Raw genomic sequence first — 24,562 nt, 5'->3', positions numbered from 1 at the left:
ACCTACTAACACACACTTATCCCACTCTGCACGCTCACTCCCAGCACGCTCTCACCAAGAACACTTTTTAGGGTCTTTTCTCTCTCTTCTCTTGTAGCCGAACACTTAGCCCAGTTAGCTAGTCTTTTATCCGGCGCCAATTAGTCGGCGATTAATGAATTATTGAGAAACAGGAAGGGGGGAGGAATTAAATTTTAATGTGGATCTTAGGGGGAATAGTTGTATTACAAGTCACCGCGAGCGCCGGGCGAGGACGCGCCCACCCTCGGCTGCCGTTTACAATAATCTACAGCCATTTACTTAAGTATGGAAAGAAAGAGAGAGAGAGAGAGAGAGACAGAGAGAGAGAGAGCAGGGAGGGGTGGCTGCAAGGTTTTGGCCTTAAGAACAGACACTGAAATCAAGCTTGCAAAAGGGCCAAAAACTACAAAACTCCATATGCTGCGATCAGACTGACTGACCCAAGCCAACATTCTCTCCACTGTACTTCATTTTCTCTGTCTGTGTGTTTGCCTGTCAATCAATGTCACTTACAGTGCATTGCCACTGACTCTATATAAAATAACAATAATAATAATAATAATAATAATAAAAAAAGGTCATTTTCTTCAGGTTGCCAAAATGACTTCTGTTGTGAAGCCGAGAGATTTCGGAGTTCAATTCTTGTCTGTGTCCCCAGCTGTCAATCACACTGGCGTTCACTCACACGCGCCATAACGTAATAATTTACACGAATGACATCACGTTCTACAGGAAAAGACCTAAAACTAAAGATGGAGACTCTTCAGGATTACGTTTACCGACATCAAATCAAGTGAGTAAGTAGGTTCAACGCCTTCCATTACAAACACAGTTGTTTTGCAAACGGATAAGTCGCCCCCTGGTGGTTAACTGCTACTTGCATCTTCACTTCACCCACACCTCCATGCGTCACCCCAAAACAGTAATGAAAGGTTCGATCTTTCATTACTGCGGCCATGTAAGTCCAATAATAGGAGATGCTGAGATGAGGATAATGTAACTCTTCGGGGGGGTTGATCTTCCCAAGGTGACTGTTCTGGTTCACTTCTCTCTTCCTCAAGAAAAACCTGTATTGGCATTTGAGTCTTAACTGGTATTGATTTACTTAGGGTTAGGACACTGTCTTCCCTCCCCCCCCCCCCCCCCCACTACTTGTGTTTCTCTTTCACCTCCCGGCACCTGTTTTCTGTTTTAGTTCCTCCCTGAACACCTCTGTCCCTTTTCTTTAAGGCCGCGGTAATTTCAGCTGATGAAGGAGCCGATAAAGGGTGAACGCACAATTTGATGAGCCTAATACTGTATTTGACTATTTTACTTACACCAGCCTGGTCCTTTTATTGCCTGTACAAGAACTGGAATAAAACAGACGGATGGTTCTGAGGATTTGTGCTTCTCCTCTCCACCTTTGAATGCCTCCTATTCCTCCTAAACCCTGTCAGTCCTAGCACATCTTTAGGTGCATCAGAGGCTGCTGCAGTGTCACAATTAGTGGCTGGATGTGACACATGTTTCCAATTTGCTACGTCTGGTCGTGGCGCTGGAATGGGCGGGGGGAGGGGGTGGAGACAGGCGGAGATAGAGAGAGGTGACGGGAGGGAGAGGAGGACATGGATGGAGGAGAACAGAAAGACGAATGAAACCGGTTCAAACAGAGTTGAAGGAGCTTGAAGGAGGTTATTCACGGACATGGAAGGAACTATAGGAGGGAGACGTGGAGGAGAGCAGGTGGACGGCCTGAACATCAAAGCAGCACATCCAGCTGAGGCCCAGAGGTTAACACTGTGACAGTCCATTTGCTCCACAGACGAGATGTGGAACACACATGCGCTCCTGCACCTGACTGATACAGACACAACTGCTCCTGCGCACTCATCACCTCACATCACACGTACAAACCAGATGTATGTACGTGGGCTCAAGACATTGGCCTGGATGTGCACACTTTTATGACTCTTATTTCAGCCCGGGGGCCAATCCATATTTTGCCCTAAAGGCAGCTGAAGCCGAAGTACTGTTGTCGAGCACAAGAAGACACAAGAGCAAAGAAAAAGAAGTGTGTAAATGGCCAAGAAAATGAACTGGAGGAATGACTAAGCTGATTAACTGTGAATAGTTAGCTTCACAAAAAAAGCTTCACACTATACAAAAAGCCTTTCTATTTTGAATATATGAGTGAGCAAATCTGTGAAAATGACTATACAAGTCTAGTGTCTAAGCTACCTCCCTTCTAATTGCCAGCCAGACCCGTTTCGCTAAGCCCTGACACCCACCTAACACTGAACTCCATTAGGAGACAATGGCGTGGAATCACCTGTAAGGCCTCAAAAGCCCGGGCTGTTAGCTTCTCAGAGAAAATTACCCTCCCGTGTCCAACTCCCTGTTGGGTGAATCCACCCACTGCTGACAATAAGCCCTCATTAAGGGCTTCATGCCTGGCTCCACAGCAGGGGCTCACGCACAGTCACATCAGTGGAGAGGGGAGAAACCGGGCAGGACATAGCCTGGAGCAGCAACATGGACACATTAAAAACCTGTTAGTCTCTGAAAAATCTCCTGGCGTGGGTGTGACCTGGGGGGTGGGTGGGGGTGATTGGCTGCCAGAGCTACAAGTGAGCCTGAGTAAGAGCAAATATGCTTAAAGATTATTGAGTCAATAATAAAAGCAGCTACAAATGGAAAAGGTGGCGGTTATTCAGGATTATAGTCTCAACAAGGTAAAACAAAAAAACAATGATGGTCTGTATTTGTCAAACGTAAAAAAAACAACACACCGGCTCCAGTTCTGTCTCCACGAGGGACGATGTGTGCGACGCGTGACAAAAAAGTTCTCACGATAAAGTTTTCATTGGTGAATTTTCACCATCAGGTTACACAGAAACATACAGACCTAGAGATTATCTATGAAAAGGCCGTGTCATTACTTGTTCACGGAGCCGAAAATAGGCTCCGTCAAGCAATACTATCAGACCTGACTGAGGGAGCATTTGTGGGTATACGGCGGCAGGTGGAGACAAGAATTCATTAAAAATGGGTGCTTCTGTGGCTTACTCCAACCTATTTAAAGCACAATCCATCTACAACCCATCTATCTTGACATAACTTTAAAATATTGCATTACTTTTTTGTAACATAAGTTTCCTATTTGACCAAAATGACCATTCATTTTAAGGGCTGTTAAATGCATATTTTTTTTTTTTTTATATAAATTACTCCAATAACTCTGTGTATCCTAATTATTATGGCCTAGACCATTGTAGAAGCTGTAAGGTTTCCCTGGTCCTCCTCACCAACACCACACACACAAACCTCTTCATTCTCTCTCTCTTCTGACAGGCAGTTCACAGAAAGAAGAAGAAAAGAAAAGGTGAGAGAAATGTGTGGTCGCTCGTTAAGATGGAGGTGTTTAAAATGACATTTTCCTCGGCTAATGCCTGACACCTTCTCCAGAGGACAGCAAGGGGGGACAAAAATGCAAATGAGAGAGGCCTAGTGGGGACAGTGGGTGTTTGAGAGGCCTGTGGGCCAAGGCCTGGAATTTAATCAAGGTCATCCAACAGCAATTAAGAGCATCACACACACACACACCTTCCACCTCCAGAGCTTCCTGGGACTTTACCAATCAGAAGACGCTACAGCTGAATAAACCACTATAATCAATGGGAACTGGGAGCAGCTGTGGGACAGAGCAGCCAGGTGTTTGCATTTATCAGACGACACTGGTTCCAACTTGTGACACGTTTGCAAATAATGGGGAGCAAACAAAGTAATAATAATAAAACGTCATGATAATCTCGGGGGGGTTACAGCAACGTGTTTGGTCCTCCATATTGTTATCACTCTGATGATGATGATGATGATGATTATTATGACTGCATCACCACGAGGCACCAAGAGAGGAACCTGCAGCCACCAGTTGTCGCCAAATGACATTCAAACAAGCGTTTACACTGATCAGGTTCCAGCGTCAAGTTCAAACCTGCAGCTGAGCAAACAGTGGGGAGAGAGAGAAACAAGTCAACTGCTCTTACCTTTCGTTCATGGAATTCCAGTAGATCGGCTCCATGTTGCTGGCCGCCGTTCCCAGTAAATCCAGTAAGAACACGAGCAGGATTCCCAATCCATTGCCACTTCCTCGCCTCGCCATTTCCACCGTGACACCCTGCAGCATGTGTAGCCCCATTTAAACAATAACAACAATTAAAAAAACAAAAAAGGCCAGATATGTCTCCTGCTTTGGAACCACTGCTGCTGAGCGCAGACTCTGAAAACAATGAAGGTGCGAGCACAGCCGGATCACAGTCACAGTGTGGGGAGAAATGCTGCTGCTGCTGCTGTGCTGCTGCTGCTGCTGCTGAACAACCTCATGGATCCAAAATCGTGCCGATTGTACAGACTCACAGCAGAAAAGCCCACATTGAGTCAAATGTGCAGGATGGAACTTGTTAATCCGCGGCTTTTCTGCGCGTCCACGGTCGTCGCTACTATTTCAGTTCAAACCCCATGACTTTCCAAATTGATTTCTCATCAGTCCTTGTTTTTCTTCCACTCGCAAATATTTAACTCCACGGATTGGCGTGGAAGTCGTGAAATGGATCGCCACACAGGAGCGCTTTTATTTCTGTCGCCTCTCTGTGCGCCCGGATTGTCTTTTCCCGAACAATGTTCCCTTGTTCTCTGAGCCGAGTCTGTGCGATTCCTCTCCCATTACCTTGTTTTCTTGTCAAGATCCGCGTCCAAACACGTGAAGCAGGCGGGACTCGGCACACTCACTGTCCACGGTCTGTGGAATGGAAACGCGCGAAGAGGAGGAGAGAAAAAGAAGAAGAAGCTGTGAAGGAAAAGCGTTTTAAAATGGAAACGATGTCACTCGCGTCCACGGCTCCATCCTCGTGCAGACATGTTGATGCTCAGTCACAAACACGCTGGTAAATCCGCAAATCCTCCAGCAACAGATTGATCTTTCTTTCTTTCTTTCTTTCTTTCTTTCCTTTTATTAAGATAAAAAAAATCAAACAAAAAGGTCCAAATCGAGGATAAATCCAAGAATTAATTAACGCCACAAAAACTGAGCGAAACAAACCCAAAGAGCCAGAGAAGCGTCTCCACTTTACCAACAATAATAATGTCGGTCGCACAACGTGAAACTTGGTAAAGAAGAAACAAAAAGATGCTGCTGCAAATATACGACGCGAGGTGCGAGCATCAGTGTGAGGTGGAGCGCGTCATTTGGAGAGAAGTGGACGTGTCGCGTCTCCGCCAGAGGAAAAGCGCTTCACTCGTTTCTCTCATCCGTCTCTCTGCCTCAGAATCCCACTGCTTTGACTTGACCTAATGCTCGCAGCACATTGACAGAGCGACTGGCTTGTTTGAGAGGAGGAGGAGGAGGAGGAGGGAAAAAGGGGACGTGGATGAATGAGGGGAAAAAAAATCCCCATCCTCTGACTGGCAGGCGGTGCGCACTGACGGAGCGCAATTCTTCCAGGTTTTTGCGGGGGGGTGGGGATGGAGTCTGTTTTAGCGCCGCCTCTCTGGGTTTCAGGAGGAGCCCCCGACTCGGACCTCTGGACTCCCTGGCGGTAAATTCTGCCTCCTTTCAAACGGTGAAGAAGAACCAACCCCCCCCCCCCCCCCCCCCCAATCCTCCCTTCGCTTTCTCACCTCCCTCGACGCATGTCAACGCGCGCGCTCCTTCGCTCAACTGCATGACGGAAGAGCAAGAGCGCCCCCAAAGTATTAACAGAGCATTGCACGAGGCGCTTGAAGTGAATTGCACTGAGAAAAAGAAGAGCAAAAATATATATTATGTGTATAAATTATCAGCTGGATTTTTATCAAACAAATGTCAGAGGTTTTCAAGGTGTACTCCTGTGGTTATAGTGTGAATATACATTATTTCCACTATTTCACAGGCTTTAAGCGTAAATGTCACACTAATTGACATCATTATTCATCAATGTGATCAGTTCCTTTCAGGCAGACATTAGAAAAACGAGCAAACGTGAAAGTGACCGTCTGATTCATTGCAGCAAGTTAACTGTGTCCCGTCACTTCATGCGTTTTATTGTCTTTTATTCTCTGTAAATGTAGAACACTTGTCTCTGTCTCCCTGTGTTGACAATCATGTCTTTCTAACAATTTGCCCCAAGCCAATATCAGGCTTTTAACGCTGATATTTTACAATTCTATTACGTATTTTTGTGTTTTAATATTATTGTAATATTGCCACACGTGTGGCTGTCCAATCCAAGTGATTTTGCGGGTGACATTTGTCCAGTTAAAGGCCCAGTATGTAAGACTTAGGTGAACGTATGGTCAAATATGTTAGTGTCAGTATTTAACATGTTAGATGAAATTATGGGAACAAAAGTCATGATGTCACACATGGTCATTGGACTGGAGTCGGCTCATTAGTCTGCGGCTCCATCTAAACAACGAGGACCTTATGTGTGTGTGTGTGTGAGGATGTGACCCTCTCTTCACAGAGCAAGGAAAAGATTCCCAGCAGCAGCACTTCAAAGTTCAAAGTGGCCCATTGAGTTTGATGGTGTGCAGGACAAAATGGGTGACAGGCTGCGCTGAGGGCCACACACACACACACACATACAGTGTGTTTACACTAAGGCAAAGACACACTGACACTAATTTATCTATAAACAATCTCAAACAGCCATGTACACACACACACACACACACTTGTCTCTCTATAGTTGTGAGGACACTCACATCAACCTGTCCTCACAACCCCTATAAAGACACAGAAACATTTATGCAATGAGACGTTTGAAAACTATACCAAACCTGTGGCTGTACTGCCCCCAAGTGGCGAATAGAGTCCCTGACTCGAGTAGACTGTGAGGTCCTCAGTGTGGGGGAGTCGTACCCTTTGTCCCATGATGCACCTGAGGATCAAGCTCGATGTCACATGGCTTTTTGGTGTCATTGCATGAGATTCATTGCATTTTGCTGCTCATTTATTTAAAGAAAATGCAAAAATGTACTAGTTTTTAATGATTTTCACTGACAATAACTCTGTCAGTGAAACAATAATCCTTTGTCTTCTTATGGCGTCCTGCACTGTGTGCAATACTAAAGTAAAGCAATCCATCAGCTCACAAAAAGTGTACACAGACACATACCAGGAGAGGCAAACACAGACGGCGAGAAGTGAGACGTAATAGCTTTCATTGAAAACATTTCCTTTAAATAAAAAAAAACCCCACAAACACCTCCTGCTGCTCCTGCACAGCCAGAGAGACACAGCAAATAAATAAAAGTGAGACAAAGATAGAGGACACCACAGGAGGCTGGATTAAAAAAAAAAAAAAAACGATTGGAAAGACACGTCTGCAAGAATAACAGACCTTAAGCTGGCAAGGATTCAGTGTCTTATTTAAAAAGACACCTCAGCAGAGCAGAGCAGAGATCCGACACGGGCTAAAACCAGGGTCTTCAGGCCGAGGGATAATCTGCATGTGCGTCTGAAAGTTCAGACATTTTTTTCTGCTTTGCAAAATTACAGCGTGCTTCAAACGAGAAGCGTAATTGCAGGTTCTAGGATCCAAACAAGAAACAAATGCAGCAGGGAGACTTTAGAGGGCTGGGCAGAGAGGAATGAACAGAGGACGGAGGAAAGCGGAGAGCAGAGATGTTGCTGATTCCGCTCTGACCTCTGGAAACCTTGGCAGTGCACATGACAGAGCTAAATGTAGTGGAGGAAGGCAGACTTGGTTCAGAGACAAGAGCAGTTCAGGGGTAGAGCTGGCACGAAAAGGAACAAGCCTCGCTCTGTCTGGGAATCTGTCTGTGTGGGAACGTTTTTGTGTTGTTTTTTTTTTGTGGCCCTCGCTGTGTTTGTGCGTCGAGGATGACTCAGGTTCTAAAAGTGCAGCGCTATAAGATACCACCTACATGGGATGTGCCAAGCTGCTGAATAACTAAACGCATAATCCGAGGTGATGTATCCGTGGAAGGAGCAGGTCTGAGACGCATTCGTCTGCATAAAACACACACACACACACACACACACACACACACACACACAGACAGAGCTGCCACGTCTGTGTTTATTAGAGCTCATCTATTTACACTGACCTCATTCACTGCACCGACCTTCAACTCTTCTTCACATCATGGAATCCTCTCCCTGGTGACTCTGATTACAGTCTGCGCACACACACACACACACACAGAGCACTATAAATACACGCTGACATGTGGACACACATTTGGACCAAAACAAGCATCACTTTGACACTGCGTACCATACCAGGCATGTCCAAGACACGGCCCGCGGGCCAATCACGGCCCTCGGTCAGAGGTTTTATAATGTATTATTTATGGCCTTGAAGGGACTTAGACAGAGTCCTGGGTTCAGAAGCCTCCTGTGACATTTTGTCACTCCTGCGTGGCTTAGATTGGGTTACATTGCCATTTAAGATAACGATAACTGTGACTATAAAACAGCGCATTTGTAAATGTACATGGAAAAAGGTTTGGACACCGCTGACATATACACAGTACACTAAATGCACAGTCTTAACATCATGCATGTGGTATAACAACACACTTACACACACACGTTCACAGACTCCCACAGGGGAGGCAATACAAAGACCTCAGGCAGGTAAACATGCACCCTGATGAGGATGAAATTCACACTCAGGGTGGTACAGAAGTGTGTGTGTGTGTGTGAGAGAGATCATAGCACCATTGCCCGACTGGCAGGTGATAGATCTCAGTTGCAAAGCTTTTTCCTTCAGCATCAGTCTGTTCCTGTGAGTCTCCTCTCCTCCTCTCTCCTCTCTCTCATACACACACACACACACAGACAGATGTGGGGGTGGGTGTATAAAATAAACGAGGAGAGGAGGTGAGGATGTTGCGATCACACATATGGATCGTTCGCGGTGACTCGTCGCTTCTGCATCAGTGAACAGTTTGTACCTGACGGCCGATCCCTCTCACACGTTGACTCACATTTGCACACTTGCACTCGCTCTGTGTTTGTGCCACTTTAGCCATACTTTTTTTTTTCTCCACTGGCTATAATCACGGTCCAAGTCATTAAACCTGATCACATTCTAAATTTAATCATAGAATCAGATCCTTAACCTGAGAGTAAGTGCACCACACCACACTTCTCTTTCACTCAGGGTGTTTCTATGGTGACTGGTTGGAAAATGCATAACCTTGCTCTAGGTTTTTATTCTCAGTCCCCCAAGGTTTTTTTTTAAACCTCACAAAGACTTATAGAAAGTATTTTTCTAAAATCTTCATCACTTGTTTCCTGTTGTGGACCTAAACACAAACACGTGGATTCCAATACCATTAACTAATGTGTAGTAAACATGTAGTACGAAACTAATCCACTGGGACTAAAATTACAGCCTTGATCTTAATCTCAATGAAACACCTGGTGAAAATCTATAAATACATGTTGTTTTTTTTACTGTGAACAAGTACCATGTTTGAACTTTGTTTTCATTTTTTTTTAAATTAGTGTTATTTTTAAACCTCTTCTTTGTCTCCTGTTGTAAAACACACTCGCAAAGTTTCCACAGCCAAAAAAGAACCGATGGTACAGAAACACAAATGAAACAATGCTAAAAACGACAGTGTTTGTTAAAGTAAATTTACATTAAAAAACTGAAACTACACCGTGTTAATATTTCCTTTATATTGCAAGTCCACTTGTGATGTGTCCACTTGAGAAAAACACACACGTCTTCCAGTAAATGGACTCAGCATGTCTTTATATCCGCCCCCTTTTCATTTTATCATTAGGGCGCCTTCTTGCTCCTTCTAATCTCCTCCTGCATTTGTCTCCTCGGCCCCTTGCGGAGCTGCTCTGACCTGTCCCATCGCTCCACCTGCCCCCCCTGACACCGATCTGCCTCCAGCCCACCCAGCCGCTGACTCCTCCATAAACCTTCCCTCCGGCCACTGTAGAGAGGGGAATCAGGCAGGGTTATGGGGAGATGTAAAGACTGGACAGATGATAGGACAAGATCTGTCCATGCAGCCCGAGGGCAGGTAGATGGATGAATTTAGGCCTTGCTGCACTACCTTTCCCTAGAGTGCAATTACACGAGCAATTACTCAGTGTGGGCACCACGCGCCCTACTAAAGCGCCAAAATCAAATCCAATCTGTCATGGCTGGCTGGGGTTCTGAATGCTTAGTGTACATCAATAGGCTCAACCTCATGATAACTAGCAGCGCAGAATGGCCAGAGGGAACGTGTGGAGAGCAGGAGGAGACATGGAGATGATGAGAGACGGACGAGGTGAAGGGTAGAGCCATGGTCGAGGCACATGTGCAAGTACTGTTTTCTTCTATATGTAAGAGACAAACCAGTGCGAGACATATCCGCGCACTACAGCAGAATATGATAATACTCCCCCCCCCCCCTCTGTTTTAATCTTCCCAGCCATTTTGGGGGGAGGCGTCCATGTGTGCGCCTGCACATCTGGGATGAATCGTAAAAGCATCAGACTGCAGAGTGAAATGAAACCTTTTGGTGCTGCACTTTCCTCCTGCTTCAGAGCATGTGCAGGAGTACAGGTGCCAATTATTTCCACATCTAATGTAAACCAGAGAACAAGGACGCGTCAATCACCGCCGCCGCCTTTTGCGGAATGGAAACCGGCGGACGCGTTCGCAGGAGCGCGGCTATCCTGGCAGACCATGAAATGGTTTGGTTGGAACTTGTACAAATATCCCCACATTCAAGCTTTGTGACGTAAACCTCAAGTCCTATGGACTTCAGACGAAGTATATGTATGTGTGTGTGTGTATATATATATATATATATATATATATATATATATATATAGTATAAAATGGTGAGGTGAAAAAGACACAGCACAAAGCTTCATGGTTGGTAGGTGCTCATGGAGACACATTATTTTGGTCCCAACGAGTGTTAGCAGGAGAAGCCACTTGGTTCCTGTTAGCGTAACTGTTAGCAAAGATGGCAGTGTTTACATTCTGGGTATGAGGTCCTGTCCCCCCCACGAGTGGGTCTAAAAAGTGTGGAATTAGCGTTGCAGTTCCAAGTGTCACTGGTGGGCACGTAACAAAAAAAAAGAATGAAGATATTTCTCAACTTAGGGGAAATGGAGGTTGGGAAGCACAATTTTTTAAAAATACTAGCCCTATTTTAGTAAAATAAAGCTAAATGCAAATCGGTGAAGTGTTCCTTTAATATGAAAATGAATGGATGAATAGAAAAGTTTGATATAAACACAGACTATTTCCAGGACAGTGGCCAAAGTAAAAGCCCAGAGAGCTACAATGAAGCCATGCTGGAGCTTCTGCGATGCACCATTAGGTTCAGTGGTCCCCACGGTCACACAGAGGGCAATATGGATCAGGACCATGTGTACAAATTCCTTCAAAAATTAAGTCAGTTTGATTTAAAAGGTACAAACGAATGTATAGCATTAGCATCTACTCAGATGATATAGATTTTTTGGTATTTTTTGGGTGATATGAGCTGCCTACAAATCCACAGCCCACATCTCCCCGTTTAAAGAATACAGGCACAATGCAGCATATAATCTATTAGTTGTATAACAGTGGCGTGTCGGGGGCCTGTCGAACACACTCACGGCCTCCCGTTCGATAAAGGAGCCGTCTCTTTTTGACATTTTGAGAAACAAACCCCCCCAAAAAAGCAACAGGGCATCTGTTCCCTCTGCTTCGTGTTCAGAAAGCGCCTTTTCATCTCAAAGGTGGAAAGCGAGAGCAGTCTAGACATTTTAGCATCTCCAGCTCCATGTGCTGTGGGGGGGGGGGGGGTAGATTTTGAGATTGAAAGACTCAGAAGGTAGACGGCCATTTGAATAATTGTTTTCAAATGTCTTTCTTAATATCGGGATCCAATTACAAGGCGTTCTGCACACTTTTCTGGTGAGGAGTGCGCGGACTGAGAACGTGTCTGTGTGTCTAATGGAAGGTACTTATGCAAGAGCATGGAGACAGACTGAGGATGCAACAAGCACAGAAACACACACACACACACACAAAATTGGCTCATTAACCGCACAAGTGGAAAGACGGCACTGCAACCACCTTTGAGATGAAGATAATGGCCGTGCTGTGATCTGTGTGACAACGCAAACATTCTGTCAACATGGCGTCAGTAAGGCAGCACTGACGCGGTGTTTTCTATACATACGACATATTTTGCAGCTTCTGTTACAGATAATGGGAGTTGAACACTGAAAATACAACATTGAAATCAATATCTATCAAATGCAATTTGTGGTTTTAGCCCGGGAGGTGTGTGTGTGGGTGTGGGGGGGGGGGGGGGTTGACATAGGGGGATACATGCTTAATTTAACATTTGGGGATTGTTGTGCAATTCAGAGGCATAACGTAATGGATTTAGCAAGCCTGATGTGGAACAACTGGCCTGAGAAATGGTGGTTAGCCTTGAGGCAAAGAAGTCGATAAGCGCAAACACTGTAGCATCATATTACAGCTGACACTGAAAGCCCACAGGACAATAACGCCTAAGTCCATGAGACATGTTGGTTTTCATCTACATCTCATATGCCCAAAATGGCAAGAAAAAAAAAGGACACGGGTAATCCGTGTTTATGTGGAGCTGAACTTCTGGACACAAGGAAAGTGTAAAGCCCAGGGCTGACTCTCCCTCAAGCTCCACTAATTCCTGCTCTTAGCACATGAACCATTTATCTTCTCACTTTGTCGTGTTGTGAAGCGCATCTGGTTTTCCTGCAGGACAGTATACAAGTTGGATGTGAAGTTGTAATGTTGCAGCGCACAAAGTCCTCACATCAAGAGGCTCTGAAGGTTTTAATGCTATAAACTGACAAGTTTAACACCTATCCATTTTCTACCACTTTATCCTCCATTCTCAGCTGACACAGATTTAAAGGCAGGTCACACCCTGGACAAGTCGCGAGTCCTTCACAGGCCAACACTGCGAAACTAACAAACCAAACTCTACACAGAAAGGTCTAAGGCTCACTCAAAACAGGATCTCAACCAGTGAGTTTGTTGAGGCAACAATGGACCACTGGACCCTCATGTGGAACCCGAGTTCAACATCCATCCAACTATCTTCTACCGGTTTATCCTCCACATGAGGGTCGCAGGGGGTGCTGTGCCCATCTCAGCTGGCCTTGGGGCCATCGACAGGGTTCACCCTGGACAGATCGCCAGTCCATCACAGGGCCACCTAGAGCCTAATACTCAAACCTGCATGTTTTTGGACTATGGGAAGAAACCGGAGAACCCGGAAGAAAACCCACACACACACACAGGGAGAACGTGCAGAAAAAGTCTTGCTGCAAAGGCAAGAGTGCTAAGCACTACGCCAACCGTGTGGCCCGAGTTTAACATATAAAATATCAATAAATGTCACATAAATCTAACAGAATTATATAACAGAACCTCAAGCCCAAGGAACTTTGAGTCACCGCACACACTTTAATCAGCGAGACTTCTGAGATTTCGACGAGTGCAGACCATCAGACAAACAAGTAGCAATCACACCACCACTGGATTATTAATTACACTTGTTTGGCTTTATTGTTCTCATTTTCTGCCCCACATTTTCCTCCCCATCATCTTCCCTACCCACTTTCCTCTCCCAAGTTGGAGACGGTCGCTAAGCAACCTGCACAACAAAACACCGCAGCTCTCCAACTTGGCTCTCTCCACAGTGAGCCCCTGTGGTTTGAGAAAATCAAACATATGAGAGGATGCGACATCATACAGAATATGTGAGAGAAAGGTGAAAGCTATGAATAGTTTCCATCTCATAAGTGAAAGCCAATAGTCTCTTCAGCCGTTAAGCGCTGCCTCTTGACTCGAGTGTAGCATTCGTCTGATATTCATTACAGGTCATCTAACTGTGAAGCTTCTTTAACAGAGAGGACAAAAAGTGAATACACGCAAGGAATCGGTGATGAGATGCGCTTTTAATTCACACCAGCTTGAATAAAACCACCTGTTGCAGACATAGCGAGTCTATCTAAAGACTTGAGTGACATCAAGGCCTAACATTTCCTGGCAGAGCATAAATTGGTATTATAGTGTGAAATAATAGCTCCCAGATTCTAGCTACAATTGCTTGGCACTAGTTATGAATTCCAAGAAGTGAGACTCCAACCATCAGAGGGTTCAATATTAATATTTTGCTGTTTTTCTAAAAATATAAGGCTTTGGTTGAAAAACCTGCAAAAAAAAAACAAAAAACAGCAAAGCACAACGCACTGATGGCAATGCAAGAATCAAGCAAACCATCACTCATACTGGTTTCAAATGTGATCAGAGTACATCCTGAAGAAGGCTCATATTCCATGTGTACCCATTAATTCAAGACTTTCACAGAATGTTCTGAGGTTACAGTCATGGAGCAGACTGCTTTGAGGGTCTACATTCACAAACTAGGATTAACATCATGGCTTTACAAAAATATACATTTTATGGGCATGCACAGAGTGACACAACGACGAAGTGTGTCCACGAAGAAGAAGAAGAAGGTAAAAACAGAAGATTCCATCGGTTTACAAAAAGCAAAGCTCGAGAACAAATGGCACTTCCTGTGATTGATAGCAGTTAAGAATCTCTGGGGCAGCGTTACAGCCACACACACACACACACACACACGCACACAAGTTAATTATCACTTTTATGAAAATCAAGGTTTGCTCGGTGGTTGGACACCTCGTGGTTGAGATTTTCAGCCAACCAGATTGTAATTTGTCTCACATTAAAAAAAAAAGGGTAAAGTTGTTATATTTCTTTTTAGTTGTTATATTGAACCTGTGAGAAAAAAAATGTTCTCTCACAGGTTCAATAACAAAATAGTTAATAATAAAGGCCCAGTGCTTTTATCATCGACTAGTCTTAGCAAAACATGGAAAAATGTTGAGTGCTGTTAAATAATGCTTTTATTTTAATTCCATAAACGACCTACTTGTAAACTTGCCAAGTTAAAGATTCAATTTATCTGGACTGTGTGTAAATGTGCTAATGCATGAATAAGCAGATTAAAAAAAAAAAAAAAAAAAGACTCCTGTAACATGTTTCCACCCCAGTAATCAGTGTTTCTGACTTCATGCAGGTGCAACTCAATGTGTGTCAGCTGGCTGAACTCAGAGAGCCTCAGGCCTCCACTGTTGCTGTGCTTGCCTCCTGGTTTTCCTCCTGGTTTTCCTCCGTGGCAGCGCCGAGTGGTCCGGCCCACCACAGAGTCAGAGTGTTGTCCTGTCGCGTCTCCTGTGGTGGCATCACAGTCTCACCTCCCTCACCGTCAGAAGCCGACTCACCCTCGCTGTCGCTGGGCCACGGGAACTGCCGCTGCCCGCTGGAGGTCGCCAACAGTGGCATGAAGGGATGGACACTGTGGGAAGGAAGAACAGAGCAGGGCAAGGAGATAATGAGACACATTTATATTAAGATGAATTCCCTTAAAACAAGGGAGGGATTCATTCCATAACCCATAAAAATCAAATTTATTTTTTCCACATCACAGGGAGGGAATATACATCAAGTTTGATCTGTATCACAGTTAAATATTTTAGTTTACCAGCTACTTTCTTCTGTTTGGTGGAGAAAACACTAACATATTAATCACTTCTTCGCAACAGAGCCATTTACTGGATTTCTCATGAACACAGGCTGTGGTTATTGCGCAAAGCAGAAAGACTCCATTTTGTGCAACATTACAGCTCAGTGACTGGATGCTGCTTTTCATCATCTCTAACAATATTTGGACGATTTGTTTATTCTGTATAATCTGTGCCAGGAAAACACAACAGCACAGTCGAGCAGAAAGACAACAGTCAATGAACACGTCTCAACCACATTCAGTTTGATCATTACCCATTGGGGACAAAGATACTGCCAAGATGATGGATTTTTCCATCCATTTCCAACAGAACATGATAACGAAAGAAATTTAGAATAGAGGTAAATAAATAAGGTTCAATATCATCTCTGCTACAACTAGACCTACAGACTCAGACTTCATATTACACCGTTTGTGCAAGTGTAATACATGGAAACATTAGTTGACTACTGACAACAAGGTTTTCTGTACCTTTTTAAAATGCATTTTGTTGAATTTAATGTGATAAAGCACAGTTATACGACTGGCCTAACTAGAATAGGTCCGACTTAACCATACCTGATGCCATTGGCGCAGTCCCAGTGGGCCTGGAACGTCAGCTGAGGTTGCAGTAGGGCTTCATTACCATCAGGAGGAGCTGTCTGGGTGTCCCACACTGTCACCACTCCCTCTGTGTCACCGCTCAGCAGGAACCTGCCTGACCTACAGTGCACAGCAAATACAGAGCAACTGTATATAAATATATATAGATATTTATATGTTTATGTCCTACTGTGGTCAGCCCAAGTCAACAGGCGAACAATTAGGACGCAGACAGGCAGAGGACGACTGACACCATCCCTGAACTGTAGAAACTGTATCATGACGATTTCAGGGGCAGAGTCACCGCTTTATCACTGTTCAAGCTCACACACATTTCATCAAGTACAAAAGTAAACTTACAGGTCCAGGTCAAAGTAGATGCGCTGGTTAGTGGCAACATTCCTCTTGAGTGAGAACACAACCTTCCCCGGCTCTCTTAAATCCCAACACAGGATTTCTGGATCCTACAGAAACAGTGGGACCTTCAAATTTTAGTATATGCGTAACTATAACTAATGTATATTAAATCTGACCGGGATACTGAATAACAAAGTCACAATACAGCCCACAATAACATCACAGTAATTATCCAAGTATCAACATCGAGCTTAAATTAAGAAAAAAAAAAAATCCTGAAAGAGGTTAAGTGCAGGAGTTGCGTAGTGGACTGTGATTAATTGCAATTTTAATCACATTTGAAATTCTCTTATTTTGCAATTGACCACAGTTTTTAAGTCCATCTTATTTATTAGATTGTGAATCAAATAAATAATACTTTAAAAACTTGACTTTTAGATTTATTTCAGTCATTGAGATCAAAAGCAGTGCAACAGGCCTGAGGTGACACAATGTCTACTTCAGAAATGTTAATGCAACAGCACGTGCACTTTCAGTTCAGTTGCCTTTAGCAGAAGAATTATTTCATCCATTGATCCATTTCACTGAATAAGGGATCGACCTACAGTATCTTTTTTAATCAAAGTCACATCATACTCCAGGTTTTTTTTTTACAGTTGCACGCTCCACACAACAATCATCAACTAAGTGTGACGTGGACCCTTTAAAATGAATAGTCATTAACGCTGGTTGGGCTTCTGTGACACCAAAGCTGTGCAGCTCATCAGTGAATCCTGAATGCTCCCTTTTTTAGGGACGGCCTTAATGTTTAATCAGACTGATTACATGCCACATTCTGCCATCGAGTGTGGAACTTGGCCTATAACGCTTTTATCAATAAGCATTGCAAGTGTAGCCCACTTCCTCAATGCAAAGTCGCTGAGTTACTATCTCTTCTCTGCGTTGTTTATTTGTGTGCTGTACTTGAATGTGTTCACCTTGCGCCCGCCGGTGTACAGGTAGTAGCCATCAGGGGAGAAGAGCAGATGGGTGAGGCCCCCGTGATGGCGGGTGGGCAGCAGAGCCAGCGGGGTGCCGTCTTGGCAGGAGTAGAGGCCAGCGCAGCGGGAGTAAGAGCCACAGGCATAAACAGACTGGCAAGGGCTGAAGCCAAAGCAGGAGATGATGCCACTTTGGCCCTGCTTCTTCACTGCAGCAAAGACAAGAGAGTGACATTTCACAGGGCTTTTTTTGTAAGAGGGGATTTTCAGTTTTGCTCCTGAGTTGACATTGTGGCAACTCCTACATTCTTGATTATTTCTCTAAGAGAAAAATATTCCTCAGCCGTGCACTCAGTCAGATTTGAATCATCTGTTTCTTTTTATGGCGCACTCCTTTCCAAATCATCCTCTTTCTAACTTTTACAAAAAGACACATTTTTGGAACATTAAGACCCAAGTGAGGGTTTGGCACGGCCCCCACATGGATCACATAACCTGGTTTTGAGACCGACCATACATTTCTGCATAATTTGCAGTTATTAGTTATCAAGTAGAGATGAAGCAGCCAAACACACAAGAAACCATAGACGGCAGTAATCCACCAGAGCTGAGTGTTGAGTTGCCAGCACGCCAGAGCTGCAGATTACTCATGACCTTAAAAAACATTTTTCCATTCATGTGTTACCATGGTTGTTTGTTGCCACTTGGAAAGTTACAAAAGAACAAAAAAGATGACGAACACAAACCTTGGACTCGAAACGAAAAAGCTTTTTGTTGACAAAGGTTATTTTGGTGCTACAGAATAATAAGAAAGAGTTATTCAGTTCATTTCAGTGCATTAGAACCTTGCAGCAAACTCAAACCTGGTTCAAAGTGTGTGACACTGAACTGTTTTTCCAGAAGAACATAATGAAAACTGTTGTTTGTTCAAGGAGACCTCAGCCACACACAGATACTGACAGTGACAATGTTCCTGTTTCCTTATTGTTTGCTTTGTTAAATGGATGCTTTATACAGAGACACTGGGACATGCTGGACGATAACTGACCTACTGTGGGACGCTCCTCACAGTCTCGGCCTGGACGATCGGTGTAGAAGACTCGGACAGTTTTGTCAAAGCCGCAGTAGAGCTGCGTGCCGTCAGGTGAGAAGCAGAGGGAGTGAGCGGCCGTCAGCTCGTCCAGGTGATTGTAGGGTCGGAAACTGGCTCGCACCTTGCCATAAAATGCATCCCATAAGTGGACTGGGTTGTCACGGCTACTGCTGGCAAGACTGCGGAAGAGAGCGAATGATGCAAATTATGAACCTACTGAATAAATAATATTTAAAATAAAGGATACATAATTTAGTCAACTGTTATTGTCCCCAAGGGGTTTTTCTTTACAGCTAGAGATGACTTGGCTTAATCTAAAAGATCAGATTTACTGTGCAGTAAATGAACAAAACCGTCAACAGGCAGCGGAGATTCATTTGAGATATCAATTTATAAATTGTATACGACCAAAACACATCCTCAGTCGCTTCCTTCAGCTATGTTGCATTCACCTGAGTCTATCAATACAACTATTATGGACACAAGACCGCGGCACGTGCTTATCGATTTAAATTCGGACCAAAGACTAAATCGTGCCTTTTAAACTCTAATTATTGGCAAGTGAAAAAATGCCAAAACATTACTGTGGCTCAATTAGACAAAGGAAATTAGCCCCTACCCGAGGTGCTGGGTTTTGTTATAACCCCTCTGAGCCTCAGCTTTATTCCAGAGCAGGGAAATGCCCAATTATAATGCTAGACTGCTGCTAGCTTGGAGCAATGCCTAGAACTCAGTGCAACTTAACCAAGCTCTAACAGGGGCCCTTATTCCCTCTCTACAGGAGGGGCATCAACAACAAATGGCTTTTGGCAGACAGAGTTCAAGGAGTGCTGGTGAAGAACAAGAAACAAAATGGGGGATTTGAAAAGAGTGGGAGGAGGTTGGAAGACAGAAAAGGTACTAGCAAAACAAGTTTGCTGAAGTGTTTTACAGTCACAACCATAACCTTTCATCTGGCTGCTTCTCTCTTTAACAAGCTACTCTGAGCTTGACTGACCACATGGATGTGCTCTGCAGGAACTCCACTCTGATATGCGGCAGTGATCTAAAACAGATGAAGACAACTGTATACGCTGTCAGCTCCTACTGCCATCCTCTTCCTCACAAAAGACTCTTTGAAAAGCTTTGACAGAAACACACAGGGCCCTGAAGTGGTTTATTGTCCACACATAAAAAAGTGTTTTGTTGATGTTGAAGTGTTTGTTGTTGCCGTTTACACAACTCTCTTGGGTGGGTATTCGATCTTGACCCGCACTCGTACTTGCAAAGCGGTTCTCCGAGGACACAGATCACGGCAAGAATGACTCGACCCTGAGACCCTGAGACTAGAGCTGCAACTAATGATTATTTTCATAATCGATTAATCTGTCGACCATTTTCTCGATTAATCGAATAACCTTTTGGTCCATAAAATATTAACGTTCTTTAAACCTGGAAATGATGATGTTCTCAAATGTCTTGTTCTTTCCAAAAACCAAAATGATTAACTTTTAATTATTTCTTTGTTATCCAGAGCAAAGAAATGAAGAAATTATTCACATTTAAGAAGCTTAAACAACCAGAAATCTTGTTTTATTCAACAAAAAAGCTTCAAACCGATTACTCGATTATCAAAATAGTTGTCTATTAATTTAGTAATCGATTAATCGTCTCAGCTCTAAATGAGACATCAGAAAGCCTTTACAGCTTTTCTGCATGCTGACAGCTGGTACCCACAATGACTGCAAATACCAAATCTCAATACAATATTCAGGTAACGTGCTATCGACAGGTCAACAAAATTTGGTCTCAAACAAAAACACACAGTATCCTGGTCTAAGCATCAATGATCTAGATTTTAGCTTCTGTGGTTGACATAGAACCTTTTTAAATGTCTCATCTATTCACCTGTTAAGAGGCTAAAAGAATAGTCTGGATAGAGTACAACTCACAAGCAAGTATCTGGATCCAGCGAGTTCATCTTGGGGTACCAGCAGTAATCGTAGATGGTGTCTCCCTCTGCCATCCTCAGCACTGGACTCTGCAACAAAGATGCACGCAAAGGAGACGACAGTCAGACACTGTCACTCAACTAAACAATGGGATATTAGTTATAATGCTGCAAACTTTAAAAATCACTGCAAAATCACACACTACGTCTTTGTAGTAATATTTCTCAACAAAAGTCAATAGCACACTGTAAGAAAAGTCTTATTTTCAGACAAGGAAATGTATTATATTTTAATTATTGTATTCAACGATTCCAAATCTACCAGCCCGTATTAGATTGGCCGATTTAAAATATGGAATATTTTCCACAAGCAAAAAGACTGTTATTTCATTCCAACTTAAAATATTCAACGTGGAATACTCAACCGATTAATATTCTACACATTTCAAAAGTAGCCTGATCGCTGACATTTGCTTTTGTTTTGTTGAATTTTTGGATATTGCTGTTACACCGAACACATTCAATAATGAAGTCTAACAACTGTCCATATTTATATCAAAAGGTCAGATTACACACAACAAGTCAATGACCTTTTATTAAGCATAATTTCATGGCTTCACAAACAAGACAGTGTTAGACAAATCAAATGCCTCAACCACAATACAGACATTAAAAACATTTACTATGGAGCACAACTAGACGACACCTACACAGACACAGCTGATTCTATTTTTTCCCATTAGTGAAAGAGAACAGCTTGCATTTGCTGCACACGTGTTTTACAGTAAGTGATTAATTAAAATTGTTAAAAGGCTTTAAGTGAGGGCTAAACATGACTTTCAAGTAAAGGAGGATGTATGTGCGGTATATACTACTGAGTATTTCTTTGTCCAGCTATTTTTCTATACTCCAGCATCAGGAGGGACACTGATGGGAGACTACTGGTGTCCTCACCATCTCTGGTAGCAAGTCCCAGTTATAGCTGTAAATCTCTGGAGGCAGGTTGTACACACGAAGCACATTGTCTGCACTGTTGGTTAGGATACAAGAACCATCAGGGGCCCTGGGGAAGCAGAGCAGGAAAGAGGAAAGAAAGATGTGTAATGGATAAGTAGTGTTAGTACTTCTGTTACCACTTTGACTTTATAAAGGATAAAATAAATGGAATTGCCTCTTTGACTCATTTTGCACATGAAGATATTTTCTCACTGTAATCCAGGAGATCAAAAGCCACAGGACACAAAATATAAAATGCACCGGTCCTTATAGTGGCCATTACGGATTTATGGTATTGAGGAAAATGTCTCACAATAAGGTATTATTGTATTTGTATTCAAAACCATCATCCTTTGTGTATGCTGAATTATGTTAATATTCAAATACATTACCATTTGCAGCCTTTCAGGTAATTCTCTGGGAAAGTTGAGTACTCAGTCCATGAACCAGTCAGCATCTGGGGATTCTTGGTTAATTCCAAACCGAGGCTGAAGGACAGAATTTTAAAGTGAATACAAATCATTCAACAGTCTCATAATACACTAACATTTTTAATTTCCTATTTTATCAGGATATATTCAGGCATGTGAATATATCCAACAAAACTTTGATTTAATTATTGTGGACATCGGAGTCTAGCAGTTTATGAACTGATCTGTTTAGACACAATGTTAAATTTTCACTTCAGCATTTTAACTCCATCATTTTCCCTGTCACGTTCTTCTTCTACGGTTTGATTGATAATATTACCCAATTAATCAGTTAATACTGTGAAGCTGTGGCACTGTTTGATGGCTCATTTCAACCTGAGCACTTTTATCAAATGTACAGGGTATGCGGAGCAATGTCTCACACAACAACCAACACTGACGAAGCAATTACATTAGTACAAATTGCTGCAACTGCCCAGTTACAATAATATATAGTGTTCAGACTCTTTATTTTGCCCTGCTAAAATTAGAAGAAACTGACTATATGCATGGCATAAATCAAATTTTTGATTACAAACAGCAGAAATTGTGATTTTTAAAGTGATTTCTGGAGTTTAATGTAACGATTAAACACTGAGGCGACCTTTGACCATATATGTATATATACACACACACACACACACACACACACACTCGCATTATGACATTCTGGTCAGTACTTCGTCAAGCTGTATCTTCTTTAGACTGTACTATCATCTTGCATATTGCAAATCCTCTTGCTCTGCAGTGCTCTCTCTTTCATCACGTATGCGTTTCTCATCTTCATAGTCAGTACATAACATCATCAACACCCCACAAACTCCGTTTTATATAGCTCACTTGGTCTTCCTGCAGTATCATGACCCCTGGGTATGTGCAGCCTGAGGTTAAAAATAAACCTGACTTCTTTCTCCACTTACTGCTGTCCTTCACTGGGACTGTCTGCAGATCCGTTAGCATTGCACCCCTCCTCTGGTTTTGCCTCCCCCTCTTGTAAGGGTGTATCATGCCATTCATCTCCATTCTCATGACATTCTTCTTCATCTCCCTGAATGACAGGCAGCTCTTCCCCTCCTTGACCTTTTTCTTTACACTGTGGTGTTTCTCCTGTGTTAAGGTTTAAAATGTATATTTATGCAGATTAACTCACTTATCTTCAAGATCCAGACATCTAAAATATTCATTTATAAATGTAGCTTAATTGAAACAAGTACTTTACTTTGTTCTGGTGTGACTGGCTCTTCAAGTAGCAAGCCAGACAGTGCTGGTGTTTCTCCATGCATCTTGAGTGGCTCAGGAACCTGCTCCAGAATCTGTTCCTCCCCACTCATCCTCAGCCGCTTAGCATCTGGAGGTGCCCCTTCCTCTAAGGTCCCTACCACCTCCAAGTGGTCATCTTCAGGTAGAAGTGAGGTGTGTTGAGGGGGCTCATTATCTGCCTCCGAGTCCTGCCCTGCGCCCGTCACCCCTCCAGTTTCACCACCACCTCCAGCGGAGTCAGACATCTCTCTATGTGTATCAAAGTATTTTATCAAGTCCTCTTCCGGGGTCACACAATTGGCTGTCAGACGTGAGTGAGGTATGTGCTACTGGGGTAGTGCTTCTTCCTGCAGTGTGGGTGTTTGAGTCTGCTGGGGGTTGAGGACATCACAGCACCCACTATCCTAGAATAAACAGCTGAAATTAAGGTTAAGAGACAGAACAGGTGAGATCATATGGACAAAAAGCACAAAAGATGGAAAACACACATGGTCAAAGTATAACAAGAGCATCCAATTATTCCAATTGTTAATACTGTTTATTACAAAACATTTCCCATTATAAATGCAAGTAAACGGTCTTTTTTTTTTAAATTCAAAGTAACACATGACTAAACCCCAACAGACACCTGTAGCTAGTGACATGCCATTTACCAAACAATACAAACTAGCATTTAGCAAACTCAAAGCTCAACAGGGACTAAAAATATTACCACGCTTCGAACATTTATCTCCATGTATGCTGTTGCCCGATTAAATCAATCATAAGCGTCTCTAGATGGACAAATAACATGCTTCAATCCCCTTTAACGTCCTTAACCGACAGGCACATCAACCACCTCACGTTAGCATTAGCCTATACTAGCAGTTTGATGCTACATACCTGTGTTGTGGCTGGCTTTTTCTTTGTTTCTGCTTGCAGTTACCAGCTATACACACGTTTCTTTTCGACGGTAGCAGAGTTTCAACTAATGCCAGGGAGTGCGGGTAGCACACAACACTACGCAACGTCCTTCCACTTCAGGACTTTGTTTTCATTTACCAACTCATTTCGAGTTGTAAACACTGAAGGCGGCCATGTGATTCAAAATATCGCGAGAATTGAGGTAATGACGTTCGAATACGTCATCACGCATGGCCTTTTTTGAGAGGAAATGTCTTGTTCTGTACGACCAAAGGTTCATAACACAAATAGCATTTTCACTATTATTGTAAAATATTAAACTAAAACAAAAATATTGATGTAATTATTAAAACATACAACA

General features: G+C 43.1%; 2 protein-coding genes across 3 annotated transcripts in view; both read right to left on the bottom strand.

Moving 5' to 3' along the window:
* Positions 1-4,281, bottom strand: part of efnb3b (ephrin-B3b) — an 80,105-nt gene extending 75,824 nt beyond the window's left edge. The window contains exon 1 of the mRNA XM_058624856.1: positions 4,050-4,281. Coding sequence (XP_058480839.1) covers positions 4,050-4,201 — 152 coding nt within the window. The 5' untranslated portion in view covers positions 4,202-4,281. The remainder of the gene's footprint in view (positions 1-4,049) is intronic.
* A 9,675-nt stretch (positions 4,282-13,956) lies between these two features.
* wrap53 (WD repeat containing, antisense to TP53) lies at positions 13,957-24,387 on the bottom strand. Of its 2 annotated transcripts, none has more exons than XM_058625953.1 (11): positions 24,181-24,387; positions 23,258-23,715; positions 22,959-23,145; positions 21,961-22,056; positions 21,527-21,635; positions 20,574-20,662; positions 18,598-18,821; positions 17,547-17,758; positions 16,573-16,676; positions 16,189-16,332; positions 13,957-15,402 (listed from the first exon to the last, which is right to left on the bottom strand). In XM_058625953.1, exons 2-11 carry the CDS (start codon positions 23,541-23,543, stop codon positions 15,165-15,167), a joined length of 1,689 nt encoding a protein of 562 aa, XP_058481936.1. In that variant the 5' UTR covers positions 23,544-23,715; positions 24,181-24,387; the 3' UTR covers positions 13,957-15,164. The 2 variants fall into 2 exon arrangements, with proteins under 2 accessions (XP_058481936.1, XP_058481937.1); XM_058625954.1 differs by lacking the exon at positions 24,181-24,387 and adding an exon at positions 24,011-24,150.
* Positions 24,388-24,562: the final 175 nt, after the last annotated feature.

The sequence above is a fragment of the Solea solea genome, chromosome 3, assembly GCF_958295425.1.
Source record: "Solea solea chromosome 3, fSolSol10.1, whole genome shotgun sequence".
Taxonomy (NCBI): Eukaryota; Metazoa; Chordata; class Actinopteri; order Pleuronectiformes; family Soleidae; genus Solea; species Solea solea.
Note: the sequence above shows the minus strand (reverse complement) of the source record. Positions and strands in the feature narration are given on the sequence as shown.